The following is a 19,160-nucleotide window of genomic DNA, read 5'->3' as shown; positions in this document are numbered from 1 at the left end:
AACGATGATAATTTTTTTTTTAATAGTTTCAAAGGGCTGTGCTGTTAATACAGGTCTTCTTGGTTTGGTCCTTTGCAGGGGGTGAATGGAGTTGTTCAGTACCCAAAGGGGTTTCTAAAGGAAGCCTTCGAGCTGGTGCGAGAGCAGGGAGGCGTGTGCATCTCCGATGAAGTGAGTGGCCATGGGATAGGTGGATGTAGTGCAGCAGGGACGGGAAAGGCAAGGGAGAAACCTCTTAACTCTCCCCTGCAGTCTAGGCAAGAAAGCATCTAGTGTGGGAACTCCAACATGGGGGTCTAAGTTAATGAAGCTTTTGCTAGTTAGCTGGTTGGTTTGTTAGTGGATTAGTTGGTTTGTTTAACAAGTACACCAGAACTTAAACATCCCAATTAGTCTACCAAACAAGTTGCTAACAGACATAGATGATGCTGCCATCACTCAACACACTTTTAAAATTTCTATTTGGGGATTGCTTCAGGGGCAGCTTAAAAACCGTATGGGCAATGTAATCTTATAACAAAGTTTTCATCTTAATTTTTGCCAAAATAGTATTAATCAGCCTGGCAGCATTCGTCTTGCCTTAATAACAAAACTTGCTTGGAAATGATACTTAAAAAGAAAAAAATCCAGCCTCTAAGTTAGAAGAGGTCCATCATCATAGATATCCAAAATCTGGTTCCAAAAAAATTCTAAAATAGCTTGAGTTAAGGCAGCTTTGTTGGAATAAGCACACAGTGCCTCCAAGGGGACACTATGAGGGAATAAATTTCATTGCCTCTGTGAGGGGCTAGCCTGTGTCTTTCCTAAAGGGATCAGTTTACTTACAATCACACCTCATTATTAGAGTGTATCAAAGAAAGCAGTCTTTTGCCTACTGAGAATAGTATGGAGAACAAAATACCAGAGGATGGCCACCAGGGCCACAGAAGTGCTCCCGGCTCATTCTTGGGTGTCCCACCGTGATTCTACTCATAAGTGGTCAGACCCACCAAGAGCAGGTGGAGGACTTGTATGTTTCACACCTGTTTCAGTCCTGCCATCTTTGCCTGAACAGTTTTCCTCAACTAAACCTAGAGTGGACATGGGGCTGCCCCCTTGGCGGAATTCTTTTGCAATTTCTTCATGCGCAGCCAGGTCTCTGTTATCCCCGGGTAGACTGGTCCCCCAGCTGTACTACATAGGGAAGCGTGGGCCAGCTCCTCCTGCCATGCCCATCCTCCCTTCCCCAACCCAACAGCACAAGTTTAGGAAACGTGAACTAATCAAAGTCCCGAAGAATGTTAATCTGCTACTAAAAAGGAAGAAGAAAGGTATATTCAGTCAGTTTACAATTAGCTCCATCAGTGACGAGAATAAACTTTAACCTTCACAATCATCACGTAGCGAAGCTGCCACAGTTGGACTAATTAGAGGAAGGGAGACTGAATTCAAAGAAAATATGAATTTCAGAATTTTCTAAGATATGTGGTTTTATCACTTTCAAGAACGTAATTGGAAACTGTCTAACACAGGAAAGACTGTCCTAATGACTAGATAAAGATAACAATGGCTAGAACTTTCTGAGCGCTTACTACATATCAGGCACTGTTCACAATGCTTTACATGTATTAATTTGGTTAATGCTCATAACAATTCTATAAGGTATGTCCCATTGTTATTATTCCCATTTTACAGATAAGGGAATCTGAGTCCAAGATGGTTAAGTCACCTGTTAAGGTCATGCAGTTAGTAGGGACAGAGCCAAAACCAAACCCAGGCTCCAAGACCAACTAACCACTGGGCCAAACTGCCTCTCAATGACAGAATGGTGAGGTAGAAAGGCAAAGGATGGCAGAAAAACAGGGGCCAGGGGTGGAAAACCTGAGAGCAGGGCCAGCGCTGCCATCAAGTGATCTCACACAAGTCATCTTAATTAGCTAGCCTTGGTTTTCTCTTCTTTAAAATGAGGAATTTGGAATCAAAGATAGAAAATTGGCCACCTCTGGGGCCAGTTGGGCAGCCAGTCTTTGCTGGTCTGGCCTGGACTAGGTTTAGATTTGAAATTGACTGCATTTAGGCAGGGCATGCACACCCATAGTCCCCACCCCTGCTCATTGTCATCGACCCAGCCTGCCTCTCTCACTAGTATATGCTCCTCACCCCTGAAGACATTTGACTTTATGAACCTTAAAATGAATCATCTCTGTTCTACTGAAAGATTCTATGAAACCGATACTTCCTAGGTGACCAAACATGGTTTATTGTCCTATATAATGTCATGCATTGTCCAAGCAATCTGATTTTTCACCATTTATTTATGGTACTTAGACAGATGGAGTAAAAAATGAAGATAGGCAGGAAGACAAAATGGAAGGATTTTCCACGAGCTTCCTACATTATCTTATTTGGGCAAATTCATCAGCTTGCGCAGAGGCCCGTAACTAGGAAGTAGGAGACCCAGGACTCGAGTCCACGTCTGTCTTACTCCTGTATCTAAGCTCTTCCCCTACATTGTTTGCTATCATCTAAATCTAATCCCTGAAATCTGCCTTTGTAGCAGCACCCCAGGAAGAGCAGGGAAAATGAGAAGGAAGCATGAGAAGGAAGCTTCCTCTTTCAAGTGCATTTCAGAATCCACTTCAAGTGCCCACACCTCTATCGGCGACCTGCACTGTGGGTATGTGTAGAGTGACAGAGACAGACATACCAAGAGACTGAGAGCCAGAAAGAGATCAAGGAACCGTCACCAGAAAGACCCCGGCAGAAATTTGCCTGAAACTGTTGTATGGCTTATTCAGTTAGGCACTTCTACCACCTCTACATTCATTCTAGGAACGTTAAGTGTCTACTTTTGTCAGGCACTCTGCTAGGTGTTGTGGATAAAAAGAGGAATAAGATACAGTCTTTGTCATCAGACATGGACACTGGTGATAATAATCGAAGGTAAGAGGTTCTGATGGCAGCATGCTTAGGGGCCTAGAGTGGGAGCCCTCCTGGGGCTCAGGAAAATCTTCCTAGACCAAATGATGATGAAGCTGTGTTTTTTTGTTTTTGTTTTTTGTTTTTTGGTTTTTTTTTGTGAGGAAGATCAGCCCTGAGCTAACATCCGTGCCAATCCTCCTCTTTTTTTGCTGAGGAAGACTGGCCCTGGGCTAACATCCATGCCCATCTTCCTCCACTTTATGTGGGACACCGCCACAGCATGGCCCAACAAGCAGTGCTTCAGTGCGTGCCCGGGATCCGAACCAGGGCCGCTGGTAGCGGAGCGTGCGCACTTAACTGCTATACCACGGGGCCAGCCCCTGAAGCTGTGTTTTGAAGGACAAAAGGAGTTAGTGAGAGGAAGAAGCAAGGAGAGAGTCTTCTAGAAAGAGAACAGCATGCACAAAACAACTAAGGTCAACTTAGTTCAATCCTGAGCTAACTGGCTCAGCAGGGTCCTCCTCATGATATAATTCTCAGGAAGAAAAGGAGATCACAGGGAAGAGGATGATCGGCTATCTGGGCCAGTTGGCAGGTGCCCTGTCCAATCCACTTACTGTACCTGCCTCGTCCAGCCTGGGGCACATGCAGCTTCTCTGCTTTTCTCCCCTGCTGCCTTACACAAGGAAGATCCTTATTAAGGATTGCTAATCATAATGATCCTTTTCACGTGCATTATTTATATGACCCTCACAGCAGCCCTGTGGTGTATTGCTATAAGTATGTCTACTTAGAGTTAACATAGGTTCAGACTTAAGAAACATATCCAGTGGGCTGGCCCCGGGGCTTAGCGGTTGAGTGCGCGCACTCTGCTACTGGCGGCTGGGGTCCGGATCCCGGGCGCACACCGACACACCGCTTCTCCGGCCATGCTGAGGCCGCGTCCCACATACAGCAACTAGAAGGATGTGCAGCTATGACATGCAGCTATCTACTGGGGCTTTGGGGAAAAAAAGGGAGGAGGATTGGCAATAGATGTTAGCTTAGAGCCAGTCTTCCTCAGCAAAAAGAGGAGGATTGGCATGGATATTAGCTCAGGGCTGATCTTCCTCACAGAAAAAAAAAATAAAAGAAACATATCCAGAATCACACAAAATGAGTAATTAGTTTTTGATGCCTAAAAGCTCAGGCACAGAAGCTTTGTCCAAAATAGTAGAAGGATGGTGTTGATGATGGCTGGTGATGATGATCTTGAGGAGGAGAAGGAAGAGAGGAAGGAGAAGGAAGAAGAGGAAAAGGAAGAGATCAGACAGTCAGAAAAACCAGCATTTCTTAACAGGTTTCCAATGGTTTTGAATTTGTTTCCATCAGGTGCAAACAGGATTTGGAAGGTTGGGATCTCACTTCTGGGGATTCCAAACCCACGACGTCCTGCCAGACATTGTCACCCTGGCTAAAGGGATTGCAAATGGCTTTCCCATGGCAGCAGTTGTCACAACTCCAGGTAGGACCTAGGGGCAATTTGTGTTTGCTTCTGGGCCTCTGGCAACAGCGATGGTAGAAAATACGTGTATTGGAACTCATGTGGATGGTAGACAGTGATGGGAACTACACATGCATTTCCCAAGCAATGAAAAGGAGACACAGTCTATCCGCCAGATTGTGGAACAGATGGAAGAAAGCCAGCCCTTTATGTGCCTGCTGTAGGGAAGACTAATTCTCCCACCCGCAAAAAGGAAATGCAGGGTTCTACCACACTGACAAGGTAGAGGAAAATGTGCCACAGAAACAAAACCAACACAAGAGATCCTTATTAACCAACCTGAAACCAACCCTGAAATTCCTAAGGGAATCATATTCTGGAAAGAGATTCTTACTTGGTCTTACCATACCCATAAGCTATAGACTCAAGGTCTCTGTTGATGTCTCATCAACAAAACAGCCAAATACAGTACAATCTCACTTAGCCAGAACATTCTATGAAATGAACACTAGAGTTAACTGTATTTTCCGTTTTAGTGAAGTTTTATGGAAAATTATTTTTATGAACAATTTATTGTTGAAAATCTTGAAGTTATTTCATTTGCTTTTCCCGCCAAACCACTTCAGAGGCACTAAAGGATAATTAAGTGCCTTGTGATATCTCAGTGTTTTTATTGAATGAATAAAGGTACTAGAATGTGGAAGTAGAAGGTGAAGTATAATGAACCAAATATGTACTCACCCTGAAACAATACAGAAATTACGTTACTAAAGCTTTGATGTGAGATTTCTTTTTTTAACATTTCTTTCTTAGTCCCAAGAGTGGCATACAGAAAAAAGGTTTTTCTAATGGAAGTTTCATGTAAATTCCCATAAATCAAGTTTTAAGGTATTTTTCAATTCACACGACAAGTTAAAGATTTTGGTATCAAACTTCTCATTGAGTAAATAAGCAATTTTTCCTTATCCACTGGATTAGTGAGCCAGGGCTACCATAACAAGATACCATAGGCTGGGTGGCTTCAACAACAGACATTTATTTTCTCATAGTTCTGGAGGTTGGAAGTCCAAGATCAAGCTGCCAGCAGAGTTAGTTTCTGGTGAGGTCTCTCTTGCAGACGGCTACCTTCTTGCTGTGTCCTCACATGTCCTTTTCTTTGGAGAGAGAGCTCCGGTGTCTCTTCTTCTTGTGAGGACATCAGTCTTATTCAATTAAGGCCCCACCTTTATGACATCATTTAACTTTAATTAACTCCCTAAAGGCCCTATCTCCAATTATAGCCACACTGCGGGTTAGGGATTCAACATATGAATTGGTGGGGGGGTACACAATTCCATCCATAACATCCACTATCTGGCGAGTAAAGAATGAATCGGCGGGCCGGCCCCGTGGCTTAGCGGTTCAGTGTGCGCACTCTGCTACTGGTGGCCCGAGTTCGGATCCCAGGCGCGCACTGACACACCGCTTCTCCGGCCATGCTGAGGCCGTGTCCCACATACAGCAACTAGAAGTATGTGCAGCTATGACATACAACTATCTACTGGGGCTTTGGGGAGAAAAAATGAGGAGGATTGGCAATAGATGTTAGCTCAGAGCAGGTCTTCCTCAGCAAAAAGAGGAGGATTAGCACGGATGTTAGCTCAGGGCTGATCTTCCTTGCCAAAAAAAAATAATAATAATAATGAATTGGATGTGATGCATGAAATCCATAATATATACATACATACAACATGAAAGTAAATATAATCCAAATAGTGTGTTGAGAGATTATAGATAGGAATGTGTCACTCTTTACTCACTTTTTATTTTCTCCCCCTAGAGATTGCCAAGTCTTTAGCTAAACGCCTGCTCTACTTCAACACCTTCGGAGGGAGCCCCGTGGCCTGTGCCATTGGATCAGCGGTGCTTGAGGTGTGTTCCAGCAACCACATTAGCATCACTCATTTCACAAAATGGCTACTTCAAAACCACACACACATTGTCAGAACTCTATCACATTACATTATGAAAGTGAAGAGTTGCCTACTAGTCCATGAATTTAAGTTAAATTTTATTATTCTGCCCCCCTTCTCCTTTTTTTAAAGATCTATTTTGAGTGCTTGACATTGGATATGTTGTACTGGATACAAAATAGTATATAAACCTCACATGCATGGGAAATAGAAAAATTTCTCTAGCTACCTGGTAGCAGTAAGATTTGTTATTTGAGTGGTATTTTATGGATAGCTACCAACTGCTATCCTTGACTTCAGTTTAATTTTGACCCTGTCTTGTATCTTCTTCCTTCCTTTTGAGGTGCTGTCATAAATTAAAAGACTAAAGAGAAATTGAGTTCTGTGTGATTACAACTAGGCAATTCAGCTACTGTTCAACCCCACCCCATGGATTTTGTCTGGGGTATCATCTGTTGAAACAGATTTTTTAAATGCCCTTGCTAGTATGCATAATGGCATTTGCTTAAATAAGTATAATGCATTTCTGGAAAAATGTCCAAGAAATTAAGAACAGGGGTTGTTTGTGGGGAAAGAAACTTGGTTTCTGGGGGACATGGATCAGCGAGGGTCATTCTACCATATACTTACATACTTTCTGATTTTCAAAGTATACGTATGATTCACCTATTCAAAAAATTAAATTTAAAAGTATTTTTAAATAAAAATAAATAAGTAAAAGCTTCCCTGCTAATTAAAAAGCATCTTCAAATATGATTAAATCATGAAATGAAAAAGCTTGAATAGGAATGTGTCATTTCATTTTGTAGACATTGCCAACTTTTTTTTAAGTGCTGTGTCACCTCAACTAATTTAGAAGGTAGAGAAGATTTAGGTGAACAAATAGGGTTTAAAAACATCAAGGTTTTCCTAGAGTCATACAATTATTATCAGCTAAACATAAATGTAGTATATTGCACGTATCTTGTCAAGAATCACAGGTCTCTGCTGTGAGTGGAAGTAGGTGAACTTCAGTGCCCCGGCTCTGGGCCCAGACAGGGTTCCGCTCAGCTCTGGAGGCCAGGGCCCTGCAGTGGGACCCTTGGACAATAACAGTCTGTGTCCAGCTGAGGGCTGCTTGACAAAGATCGACAAGCTCCCAGTAAGGTGAGCATCTGTGACATTTCTCTCCTTAGAGCATTTGTCTTATTTACCACTCTATCCCAGTTCTCAGTGAAGCCTGGCAATAATGAACCTCAGGATTATGGAATCTGTCTTACAAACTGCGTTGAGATGTATCTTTTATTCTTTCTTAAATTCTTACCACCTCTGAAGATGAGGAGGGTATGGGGGCAGTCTCCCCTCTACCAAGCCTTTTTTTCCTTGCAGCAAATGTTTTTGTAGTATGTGGTATGGCCACACTAGACTTTGGGTTCCATTTGTCTAGTCAATTTCCTATAAAGAGGGTCATATACATTTACCTCTCCATGTTTCTCAGTCAGTTTGAGAACTTTTTTTTAACACAAGATCATTTGGGGCCTTCTCTCAACAGGTGATTAAAGAAGAAAATCTACAGGAAAACAGTCAAGAAGTTGGCACCTACATGTTACTGGAGTTTGCTAAGCTGAGGGATGAATTTGAAATTATCGGAGACGTCCGAGGCAAAGGCCTCATGATAGGAGTAGAAATGGTGAAGGATAAGGTGGGTTCTGATCCGTTGCTTCTTGCGGGTAGTGAGAGGTGAAGTAAGAAGCATCGGCTGCAGGCTCACTTCATTCATTCTCAGGGAGAGAGCACAGAGGACAGCAAGACTCAGCACAGCCCATTAGAGACGAGAAGGAGTGTTGGGTATGAATAAGACGCTAGCAGGTCGTCAAGAGTTCTAGAGGGGTGAGGGAGGGCATTTGGAAAAGAGAATTGATATTATTCTTGGCAGACTAGGCAAAGAGCATTGGTGATGACTGAATAGTTAGAATTAGAAATATGGGGAAAGGGGGAAATTATTTGAGCAGAAAGGGCCAGGAGAAGGTTGTGGTGATGGATTAGGGTAAGGATGTTAAAGATCTATAGGGTTTTGTATTTGCTTGTTTGTTTGTGAATGGATTTCAACGTCTCAAGTAACCAGAAAGGAAGGTGACTTTCTGATGACATTCCCCACTGTGACCTCCAACTCAGTATGACAACAATTGAACATAGCATTTTCCCCCAAACTAGTTATTCCTCCCAAGTTCACTGTTTCTGTTTCTCACCTTCCACTGTTCTCTCAATTACCCAGCCTCAATATCACAAAATAATCTGTCTCCTTCTCTCCCCTTATTTCTAATGTCAAATCCTGTGGATTCTTTCTTTGCTGGGTCTTTCAAATCCTTCCCTTTGTTTCTACTCTTGCCCCCACAGTCCAAGTCAGTAGGAAATTGTCTTTTTCCTCCTTAAAGGCAAAGCCTAGATCCTCTGAGGAGAGCAACAGCAGGAGAATCTTGGGACAGGGAGGAAAAGTCAGAATAACGCCTTACTCCTGACTCTTGTCCACGGGGATCCACCTGTCCCTTGGGTGACTTCTTGCCACTAGATCTTACCACACCGTCCTTGCTTAGGAGGTTTGATGCTCAATTCTTTCAACATTCAGACCAGACCATGGCTATAAGACACCTCCATTAATACCACACAACAGAGCTAGTACAAGCTGGAATGCTTAAACAAGATTTTAAAACTAAAGGAAGACAACAGGAAAATAAGAGTAATATGAGATGAGGCCTCTGTATGTTACAAGCAGTAACATACTCATCTTCAGTTGTGGACCAGTCAAGGGCTGTTTGAAGGCTCAGAAGAGTCCATCCTAGTCCCTAGCTCAGGAACTCCCTCAAAGATATCAAAGTCCAGACTCCACAGAAGAAAGCCCAATGAGAGAGGAGGGGTTCCTTCCCTTTCCGTTTCCCACTGTTCCAAAGCCAACTTCTGTGTGCTCAAAGACATGAACAACGATGCTCATCAGAACTTAATTAGTCATGATAAAAATCGGAATCCTCCCAAATGGCCCTTGATACAGAACAAGCTAAATTATGGTACATTCACACTACAATGGCATAGATATATATTTGACATAGAAAGATGTCCAAACTGCATTATGGAAAAAGAAAATAGGCTATATGGTAGTATCTATACAATGAGCTCTTTTTCTCTTCTGTCTGCCATTTGGTAGTTATAAGCACGAGTTCTGAAGGCAGACCACCCAGATTTAAATCTCACTCCTCCATTCCCTAGTTCTAGTCATTGTCCCCTCAATGCCATTCACTTTCCTAATCCAAATGTCACTCAAACTTTTCCCCAAGCATGGAATACAGTACTCTCCTCTCTATCTCCACCTACCTAAGGAAATCCTAGCCTTTTTCAAGATCCAACTCTTCATCACACCTCCGCCTTAAAGCTTGCCTTTGCTTCTTCCCAGTATAGGGCTCCAGCCTTCAGAGGATCTCTCCATCACTTACTCTCTAAAGAGCTCTCTTGAAAAGATCTTTCAAACTGTGTATTTGTTGACTCAGTTTTCATGTGTAAATACCTTATTTTCCTAAATAAGTTGTACATTTTTGAGGCCAGGAAACATACAGATGGTAAGTGCTTTACAAGTGTTTATTGATGGATTTCAGGCCCGTGCAACACTTTAGACCACATTCATGTAATTATAACAGCTCAAAACTTGGCTATAATGTTGCCCAGCATAACCCAAAATCGAAACTCCCATACACTGTGAGGATGTAAATTGGTACAGCCCTTTGGACAGCAATTTGTCTGTATCTATCAAAATTTTAAATGTATTTTGACCTAGCAATTCCACCTCTAAAAATGTGTCCTAAAGAAATACTCAGAGCCAGCACTGATGGTCTAGTGGTTAAAAGTCGGCGCACTCTGCTTCCGCGGCCCGGGTTCAGTTCCCAGGTGTGGAACCACACCACTTGTCTGTCAGTAGCCATCCTGTGGCAGTGGCTCACATAGAAAAACTAGAAGGACTTACAACTAGAATATACAACTATGTACTGTGGCTTTTGGGAGGAAAAAAAAAAAGAGAGAGGAAGATTGGCAACAGATGTTAGCTCAGGGCAAATCTTTCTCAGCAAAAAAAAAGAAAAAAAATGAAAAGAAATACTCACAGAAGTGTGTAACAATATATATGACCAGGGATATTTTCAGCATTGTTTATGATCGTGACAAACTGGAAACAACATAAATGCTCAACAGGAGACTGAACAAATTACTGACAAACAATAAAACACTAGATAACATTTAAGAAGACTAGGTCCAAATACGCTAACATGGAAAGATGTCCAAGATATATTATAAATTGTTAAAAGCAAATTGCAAAACCTTATAAAGTATGACTTTTTTAAAAATATGCATATAGATGTATTTGCATGCATAGTGAAAATGGTTCACACCAAATCACCAAAAGGCGGTGTCCCTATAAGTAGCATTGGGGAAGGGGAAACTTTCCATTTTTACTTTATGCATATCCATATTGCATTAAGGGTGTTTTTCCCAATAACCATGGATTATTTTTATAATTGTTTAAACACAAATTTACCCCCAAAAAAGGCAAAAAGAAAAAAAAAAGATGAACACAAATCTACGTTATACACCCGACAAGAGGTTAGGTACTAATTTGCCCACTTGATTATCAAGCAGTTGGGACATAGGCTTGAGCACAGGGCCTGATTAGGCTGTCCTGTGGCTTTGTCTCGTGAGAGTTTCCAACTCTGTTTTTCTCTGTGGGATCCACACAAGATGTTCAATTAGTCATAGCCGTTGAGGCCGGGGGGTGATAAAATGGGCAAGGGAGTGCGGAGGGTGCTGGCCCAGACCAGGATGAAACCAAGCAAACTCCGCCTCCCAGATCCTTAATATCCACCAAGGCCCCACCAACCTCACTTCCTGTCAGGAAACCCTTCCAGAGGGTGCCGGGCTCCCTCTTACCTCTCATCCCCCAAACGGTATTGGACCTCTTCCCAGTTCTCACAGTTTAGTCCTAAATTATTCTGTAGCATTTTAGTCTTCCCTGTCCAACAGCTGAGAACCTCAGGGGCAAGCAGAAATGCGTGATGACATTTTAGGATCACTGAGAAGATCCTAGTCTTTTCCCCCGTCTCACATCCTCCATTATCCAAGAGTCTGAACGTTTGAATATTATTTTCCTTATATTAAAGCTTTAAGACAGACAAAAAATGCAAACACCTTTGGGAGGCACAGTCTTATTCTGTGCGCTGACAGTGCCACCTAACCAGGAATAAAGGATTCAGGGAAGGAGTTGAATCAGGGCTTGGTGGGGGAAAGGGAATGGATACTAAAGCCTGGAAGGAGGGTGGGTAGGAAGCCCTGAGGAGAAGAACGAAGCTGGGAGCAGCAGAGGGAGCCCTCCTCTACCTCACCAGGATCGCAGGGGCTGGCCCACTAGCCGGCATCAGGCCTTCTGCATCTGAAACCAGAGAGCCAGACCAGTGCCCATGCTCACAAAGGCTGTGCTCCGGAAGAATGGGAAAGAATGGGACACGGGGCAGGGGAGGGGGACGGACACAAAGGGAGGATGACAGCGCTCAGCACTCAAATAGGGTGACTGCAGCAGAGTTCTCAGCCCAGTTGCCTGAGGAACATATTACAAATACAGATGCCTGAGCCCTGCCCCAAATATTCGAATTCGATAGGCCTAGCATGAGGCCCAAATATGGGGAGTTTGAAAAAGCCGCCAGGTGATGCAGACCCACCGACCAGAAATGACTAAGTTAGAGGGAGGCGTTTATACTCACAGACTCAGAAGACAGGAGACACACAGAAAGGGCGCAAGCCCCCAGCCCAGGGTCACCAGAGGGGTATTGGCACGTCTGGACCAATAGGTGGGGACAAACTTCAGATGCCCAGCGACCTGAAACAGCCCCTTGGCTCTCGAAACGCTTGCCTTTCCTAACCCTGGAGGATGACATCTTGGGGGGAAAAGAGCAAATTCCACCAGCAGGAACCTTAAGGACAAACAGGCCCACCTCAGCTGCCCGTGCCATGCCAGTGGCCCAGGAAAAGCTTGTACTCTTCGTGCCCTTGTGCACCTTCTGAGCCATTTCCTGGACTTTGAAATGAGCTCTTTACATGGGCAAAACAAAGTGAAGAGTTGAGGAGAATTTCCACATAAATAAAGCCAACTTCAAATTCGTTTGTTAAAGAACCACGCTCCCATTAGCAGAGCCAAGATTCACTGGCTATCTGCATTCAACTTTATTTTGTCTTTGGAAATTTGGGATGAACTGAGATAAAAACAAATATTTTTAATAACACTCCCACGCCAAAAATCCGGTCCAGCAACCAACAGCTTTATTCAGTTACAGGGGAGAGAGACATTGAGAGGGAGAGAAGAGCATTGACTGCTTGAGTTCCCTTGTATTTCTCTTGGAAATAATATCTTTAGCCATTCAAACACCAAATAGAAAATATTTTTCAAATGTATTTACAGATGAGCCGCCAGCCTCTTCCTCCTGAAGAAGTCAATCAAATCCATGAGGACTGCAAACACATGGGGCTTCTAATTGGCAAAGGAGGCATTTTTTTTCAGGTAAGAGAATGGCTGGTCTTTATCTATCACTTTAGGTAGGTGTCTCTGTGATGTCACAACGCTGATCACTTTTCTTCACGGCTATGCTAGGGGACCCAGCCTCACCTCCTCTAGGCGTGGCGCTATTTCAAAAGAAAGAGGCAGTGAGGCCTTCAGGCCACCAGGGGGCGCTGTCTTAAATGGTTTGGTTATCGAGGTTCTGTGCCGAACAGATACAGAGGACAGTGTGACAAGGCAGAAAAAGACAGACAAACTAGAGGATTTACAGTATAGGTCATAATAGAATCATAACAGTCATGCAATAGATAGTTTGTCTCATGTATGAATTTGTTCTAACCCCTGTGAGAGCAACCCTAGTCGTTCTTAACTCAGCCCTGGGCTCTGACTTTGTGAACCCTAAACCTGCTAAGCCTTGGTGGCTGCTGTGGCCGGGAGCAACCTAACAGTACTGGCAGGCCCAGGTGACCCTGCATGGGACGTGGGGGACCACCCTGGTCGGGGCCCTAATGCAGAACGCAAAATCAGCCACTCTCTCAGGCTGGGAGATGCAGACACCAAGCTCTCCCCGCCCCCTTCCTGGAAAAGCCCTGTACAGCTCCGCAGTCAGGACCCTGTGTGGCCCCGCCCCGTGGGCATGGGCTGCTGCTGCTGCTGCTGTTAGTAACGCGATCTACGCTAAATCCCTCACACCAGCAGGACCCTCACCAGAGATCGGCTCCACGCCCGCGATTTAAGATTTAGGGTAACTTCTACTCCTCCCCTAATTTGTTCTTACCCCTTGTCATCCTTCTTTCCCGTTTTAAACGTCCTCCTCCTCAATCATTCGTCCCAGTTTCCCTGCTCCATTCCTGCCTCTCACTCCATTTGAGTGAACGCTCTTGCCTCGTACTGCTCAGAGAAGATTGAAGCTATTAGCAAGATCTCCATATAAATCACTGTCCCCACATCCATTTCTTACCTCCTTTTCCGAAGGTTCAGAGAATGAGGTGTCTCTCCTGTTCAGATCCACATCTTCCACCTGTGCTCTTAACCCTCGACAGTTCTTCCACCTCACCCAAGGAAACATGTCGGTGTTCTCTTGTATCTGCAACTTTCCCTCAACTTTTCCTCAGCCTGTAAACAAACAGGCTTAAACCTCTCCCAGCCCAAACCAACCCCCTCAAACAAAAACAGAATGAGCACTTTTGTTGGGACGTCCTCGGAGAGTTTTTTCTAGTCCCGGTCATAAACATTTTTCTGTACAAATCAGACAGAGTAATGATTAAAAATCCTAAGATGCACAACTTATAAAGACCTAAAACAATTAATTATTTACTTGCTCAGTTATTCTTTAGTTATCTGGCAAAACATTTAAATGCTAATAGAATAGCAGTTGCTATTATGGGTGCCAAAGCTACAATGATAAATAGGATCTGATCCCTCCTGTCCTGGTGCTGCCAAGAGAGAAAGACATATAAACAGCAAATTACATTACAATGTAGCAAGCTCATCTATAGCTGTAATAAAAAGAGGTATTAAAGGAGGAAGGAGGAAAGAGAAGAGACCCCTAGGCCAGGCTTTCTGACTAGGCTGAGCCTTAAACAATGAGATAAACACCCAAAGCACACATAGAACCATGGCAGAGTGCAAAGAGCTACATGCACACCAGTGTGGCCGGAGCATAAACCTGGAGGCAATGAGTGGTAAGAATAAAAAGCTTTGCTACTTGTCAGGCGCTGTTCTAAACACCATACCTGTATGAACTCATTTAATGCTTTCCACAAGCCTATAAAATAAATACTATTATTATCCTTATTTCACAGATGAAGAAAAAAGGACATAGAGAGGTTAAGTAAATTGCCAAAGTCACACAGCTAGTAAGTGGCAGAACCAAGATCCAGACTCAGGCCTTCTGATTTCTGAATCTGTCCTCTGAGGAGGATAAACCTGAGGGGACAAGACTAGAGGCAGGGAGTCCAGGTGGGGGCTGATGATGCTGTTTGAACTTGAGCTGTCGTAGTAGAGACAGAGGAGATATTCAGAGAACAATTCTGGAAGTGTGAAATGCACAGGACTTGGATATGAAGAATGAGGGAGAGGCAAGGATGAATTCCTCACATCTAACTTGGTTTAGGGAATGCGAGGATGAGTTCAGCTTTCAACAGTCTCTGTTTGAGGTGTTTATGGATATCCGTTTCTTTAGACAAGTCTGTAGGTCAGAGGAAAGAACTGAGGTGAAGATCATGATTTGGGATTTGGGAGTCATCAGCATGTAAGTGGTGAGAGGGGGAAATCTCCTGGGAAGTGCATCTAGATGAAAAGTACTGTGAGATGAGGATAGAAACCTGGGTAGCATCAACATTTAAAGGGCAGGGGGAAGAAAAGGTGCCTAGGCGGAGACAAAAAAGGGCAGACAGGTGTGAGAAGAGCTAGGACAGTGTGGAGTCACCAAAGCAAGAGATTGGAGAGGTCCAGGAAGAGGGAGGGACCAAATGCAGTAGAGAAGGCCAGGAAGGATAAGGGCTGAAATATGCCCATTGGATTCTGCACTTAGCAGAACACTGGCAACGTTAGCTAGAATGGCGTCAGAAGGTTGACAGGGTCAGAAACCAGACTGCAGAGGGTTAAGATGTGAACAGAAGGAGGGCAGAGTGAAAAATAACGGCCAATAAGCATCAACCAGTCTTCTTAGTAAATTTGGATAAATGAAGAGGATAGCATTTGTGCGGTAGCTAGAAGGGACCAAGGGGGTCAACACATTTTTATTTGGGTTATGAGAGCCTTAAGCCTGCTTTTTATAGGCTGAAGGGAAGTTGAAGAGAAGTTGAAGATGCAAGAGCACACAGGAATGTTTCCGAGAGAGAAGGTGATGGGAGTGTCAAGGGCACAGGTGGAAAATTTGGAGTTGAATAGTAGAGACACCTCATTCTCTGCACCTTCAGGCAAGGATATAAGAATGGAGGTGGGAGCAAACAAGTTTGTAGAAAGATCTTGCCTGACAGCTTCTGAAAAGCATGAGGCAAGATTGTCTATGAAATAGAGTGAAAGGCGTAGGAGTTGAGCAAGGAAGAGGAGAAGAATGAAAAAAGTCTAGAATGGAAAAGGAAGCTCACGGAGGACAAGAAAAATTTAGGGGACCAGCAGAAGTTAGAGACCCTGCATATCTAGTGGCCAGTCTGCCCAGGGAGTGATTTTCTCAGCTATCTATGTTGGAGCAAAGCACTTCAATTATAGCTTCGATCAGGGCTGGGACCTTGCAGCGTGGGTGCAGCAGCAGAAGGACGGAAGAGTAAGTGAGGGGGCAGGTGGGAGAGTAGTTCAGACAATCCACCATGTGCTCCGAGCAGGGTAGGAAAGGAAGCAAGAGAGCTGCGTGGGGCGATGAACCTGAAGATAATGGAGGAATGATGAGACTGACATCTTCATGAAAAGGGCAGGTGCAATGGGAATCAGATATGGAGTTGTTCCTGGTGAGGAGGCGGCTCATGGTGCTGGCCTTGGGTGTGAATGGATGCAGAGGAGCAGAAATGAAGGTTCTGGGAGTTGTGGCAATCAAGAAACTGAGAAGGTAGTTTGTTGGGTTGTACACATGAACATGGAGATGACCTCAGGTGATGGCGGAAATGGAATGTTGATAAGTACCTCAGACCACAGCGAAGGTGGTGGAAGGACCAGGAGGTGAGCAGGTGACCAAAAGGAAAAGGGGAAGAGCCAGATGGCACCAGAATTTTTACAGGATGGATGAATGGCCTAGATACAGCATTGGGGAGAAAGGAGGAGACTAACCCATGTGGGGAGCGTTAAGAAATGTCATAAAAACAAGGTTTTGGATTCTTAGTTTAATGCGTTTCCTCGAAGTCATATTTGATTCTGTGATGATCCATTGCTGTGTTTTCCTTTCTCTCCTCAGACATTCCGCATTGCGCCCTCGATGTGCATCACTAAACCAGAAGTTGATTTTGCAGTGGAAGTATTTCGTTCTGCCTTAATCCAACACGTGGAGAGAAAAGCTAAATGAAATTTTTAAAAATAAAAAACCACAAGCCTCAAGAACTTCCCACTTACGTTCAAGGGTTAATTTGGGGAATTCCAGAACCACTGGCATAAGTTGTAAAAGACATGGTTCACTGCCTACTAGCCATATTTGTGGACAGAGCCCCTGTTATCTTAGTTAAGAAGTCTATCCTTCAGGAAAGGACCTCTATCCCTAGCTCAGAGAATAAATCAGAGAATAAATTAGTTTAGGTTAGTTATGGTAATTTGATTCCCCTTTGCAGTGACTGGTTTATGCATGACATGTGACATATTTTTGGACAATGAATCGAGATGTACAGTTGGCCCTCTGTATCTGCAGGTTCCACATCCACAGCTGCAACCAACCGCAGATTGAAAGGTCTACTAGGGTAGCCTTTGTACTGAGCATATACAGACTTTTTCTCCTTGTCATTATCCCCTAAATGATATAGTATGACAGCTATTTACATAGTATTTACATTGTATTAGGTATTATGAGTAATCTAGAGATGATTTAAAGTATACAGGAGGATGCGTGGGTTATATGCAAATATTACACCGTTTTATATGAGGGACTTGAGCATCCACAGATTTTGGTATCTGTAGGGGGTCCTGAAACCAATCCCTCGTGGATCCTGTATTTGATAGTAACCTTTCTATAACTATAAGTGAGAAATCAGTACTACTTGTCATAACTGGAAAGTAATCATAAAAATAGAGTGAATACAATGCCACATAATTCAGGTCTAGCAAGACGCGGTTGCTTGCAGATGGTCTCAGCTTGAGGCCATTCTCTCTTTAAGAAGGAGATTAGAGAGTATTTGAGGAGTGTCAACAGATACTGGTAAACCAAGACCCTCTCCTTAACACAAACAAAAGAGGGCCCACAGAACTGGAAGGGAAATAACTTTCTCAGCATGCAGTTTGATGTTTATTTAAACTGGGTCCCAGTTTGAAGCCCTGTCTTAATGGTCTGCCCCCTGAGTTGTCTGTTACACTAACACATCCTACACCTCACTGCCAGATTTGTCTCCCTTGGGCGTTGACTTAAACATGGCATTCTCTTTTACAAACCTTCTAGTTGCTCCCCTTCGTCCCCTGGATAAGATCAAAACCCCCTTAACAAGTAGCTGAGTGCCCTCTAGTAACCAATATCCAAATAGAACAAACACTTTAGAGATGCTCTGTTTTGGCACAGTGGAAAGATTATTGGATTAAAAGTCAAACGACCTGAATTCTAAACTCACTTCTTCCATTTATCTGCTATAGATGAACTTGGGCAAACCTTTTAACCGCTTTTTAACCTCATTTTGTTCCCAGGCATATCAATACTTGCCCTTCCTACCTCCTGAGTTGTCTTGGGAATCAAGTGAGGTAGTGGATGTAACCATGCTCTGTGAACTAATGAACTATGCAGATAGAAACTTCTTCCCTTCAAGCTACATTTCTCTTCTTCCCTTCACTACAAAATCTCCCAAGAGCAGTTTTTATGCTCCACTTATCCTTCTCTCCCTCTCAACCACTAGGATCTCATTCCTGCCTCTCATTCCTTGGAAACTGCCTTCTCAAAAAGCCACCAGTGACTTCCTTATGGTCAGAAATTAGTGTCTCCTTTGAATGTTCTTCCCAAACAACTGCTCCTTCTTGAATAAGTTTTCCTTGGCTTCTGCAAGGTGGTCCTAATATCTCAGATAGCTCCTTCTCAGTCTGTTTCCTGGCAGCTCCTCAGTTACAAGGTTCTGTCCTGGGCCACCTCTTCTTCTATGCTATACTTTCTCCTGTAGATAACCTCATTCACTGTGAAAATTTCACCTATCTTGACTATAGGTGATGACTTCCAAATATTCATCTTCAGTCTCAACTTTTTTTCTGAGCCCCAACTCCAAGATTCTAGCTATCTGTGTCTTCATTTTGATGTCACAAGGACACTTCAAATTCCACAGATCTGGGCCTGCCCAGTGACGCAGCCGTTAAGTTCGCACGTTATGCTTCAGTGACCCAGAGTTCGCCAGTTCGGATCCTGGGCATGGACCTACTCACTACTCCTCAAGCCATGCTGAGGTGGCATCCCACATAGAAGAAGTAGAGTGACCTACAACTAGGATATACAATTAGGTACTGGAGGCTTTGGGGAGAAAAAAAGAGGAAGATTGGCAACAGATGTTGGCTCAGGGCCAATCTTCCTCGGGGGGGGGGGGGGGAATGCAACATACTAACACAAATCACACTAAATATCTCTCTTCCAATGAATCCTTTCTTGATTAAT

The 19,160-nt window shown here is 43.6% G+C and overlaps 1 protein-coding gene across 5 annotated transcripts in view; it reads left to right on the top strand.

Moving 5' to 3' along the window:
- Positions 1–16,898, top strand: part of AGXT2 (alanine--glyoxylate aminotransferase 2) — a 38,415-nt gene extending 21,517 nt beyond the window's left edge. For 4 of the 5 annotated variants that reach the window (XM_087443021.1, XM_087443022.1, XM_087443020.1 and 1 more), the window contains 6 exons: positions 79–171; positions 4,273–4,405; positions 6,204–6,295; positions 7,868–8,017; positions 12,803–12,901; positions 16,791–16,898. In XM_087443021.1, coding sequence (XP_087299147.1) covers positions 79–171; positions 4,273–4,405; positions 6,204–6,295; positions 7,868–8,017; positions 12,803–12,901; positions 16,791–16,898 — 675 coding nt within the window. The remainder of the gene's footprint in view (positions 1–78; positions 172–4,272; positions 4,406–6,203; positions 6,296–7,867; positions 8,018–12,802; positions 12,902–16,790) is intronic. The other variant, XM_087443023.1, reaches the window with a different exon arrangement.
- Positions 16,899–19,160: the final 2,262 nt, after the last annotated feature.

Source organism: Ceratotherium simum, chromosome 18 (genome assembly GCF_057802395.1).
Source record: "Ceratotherium simum simum isolate JZ-2026a chromosome 18, ASM5780239v1, whole genome shotgun sequence".
In the NCBI taxonomy this organism is placed as follows: Eukaryota; Metazoa; Chordata; class Mammalia; order Perissodactyla; family Rhinocerotidae; genus Ceratotherium; species Ceratotherium simum.
This window is presented reverse-complemented; position numbering and strand designations above follow the sequence as displayed.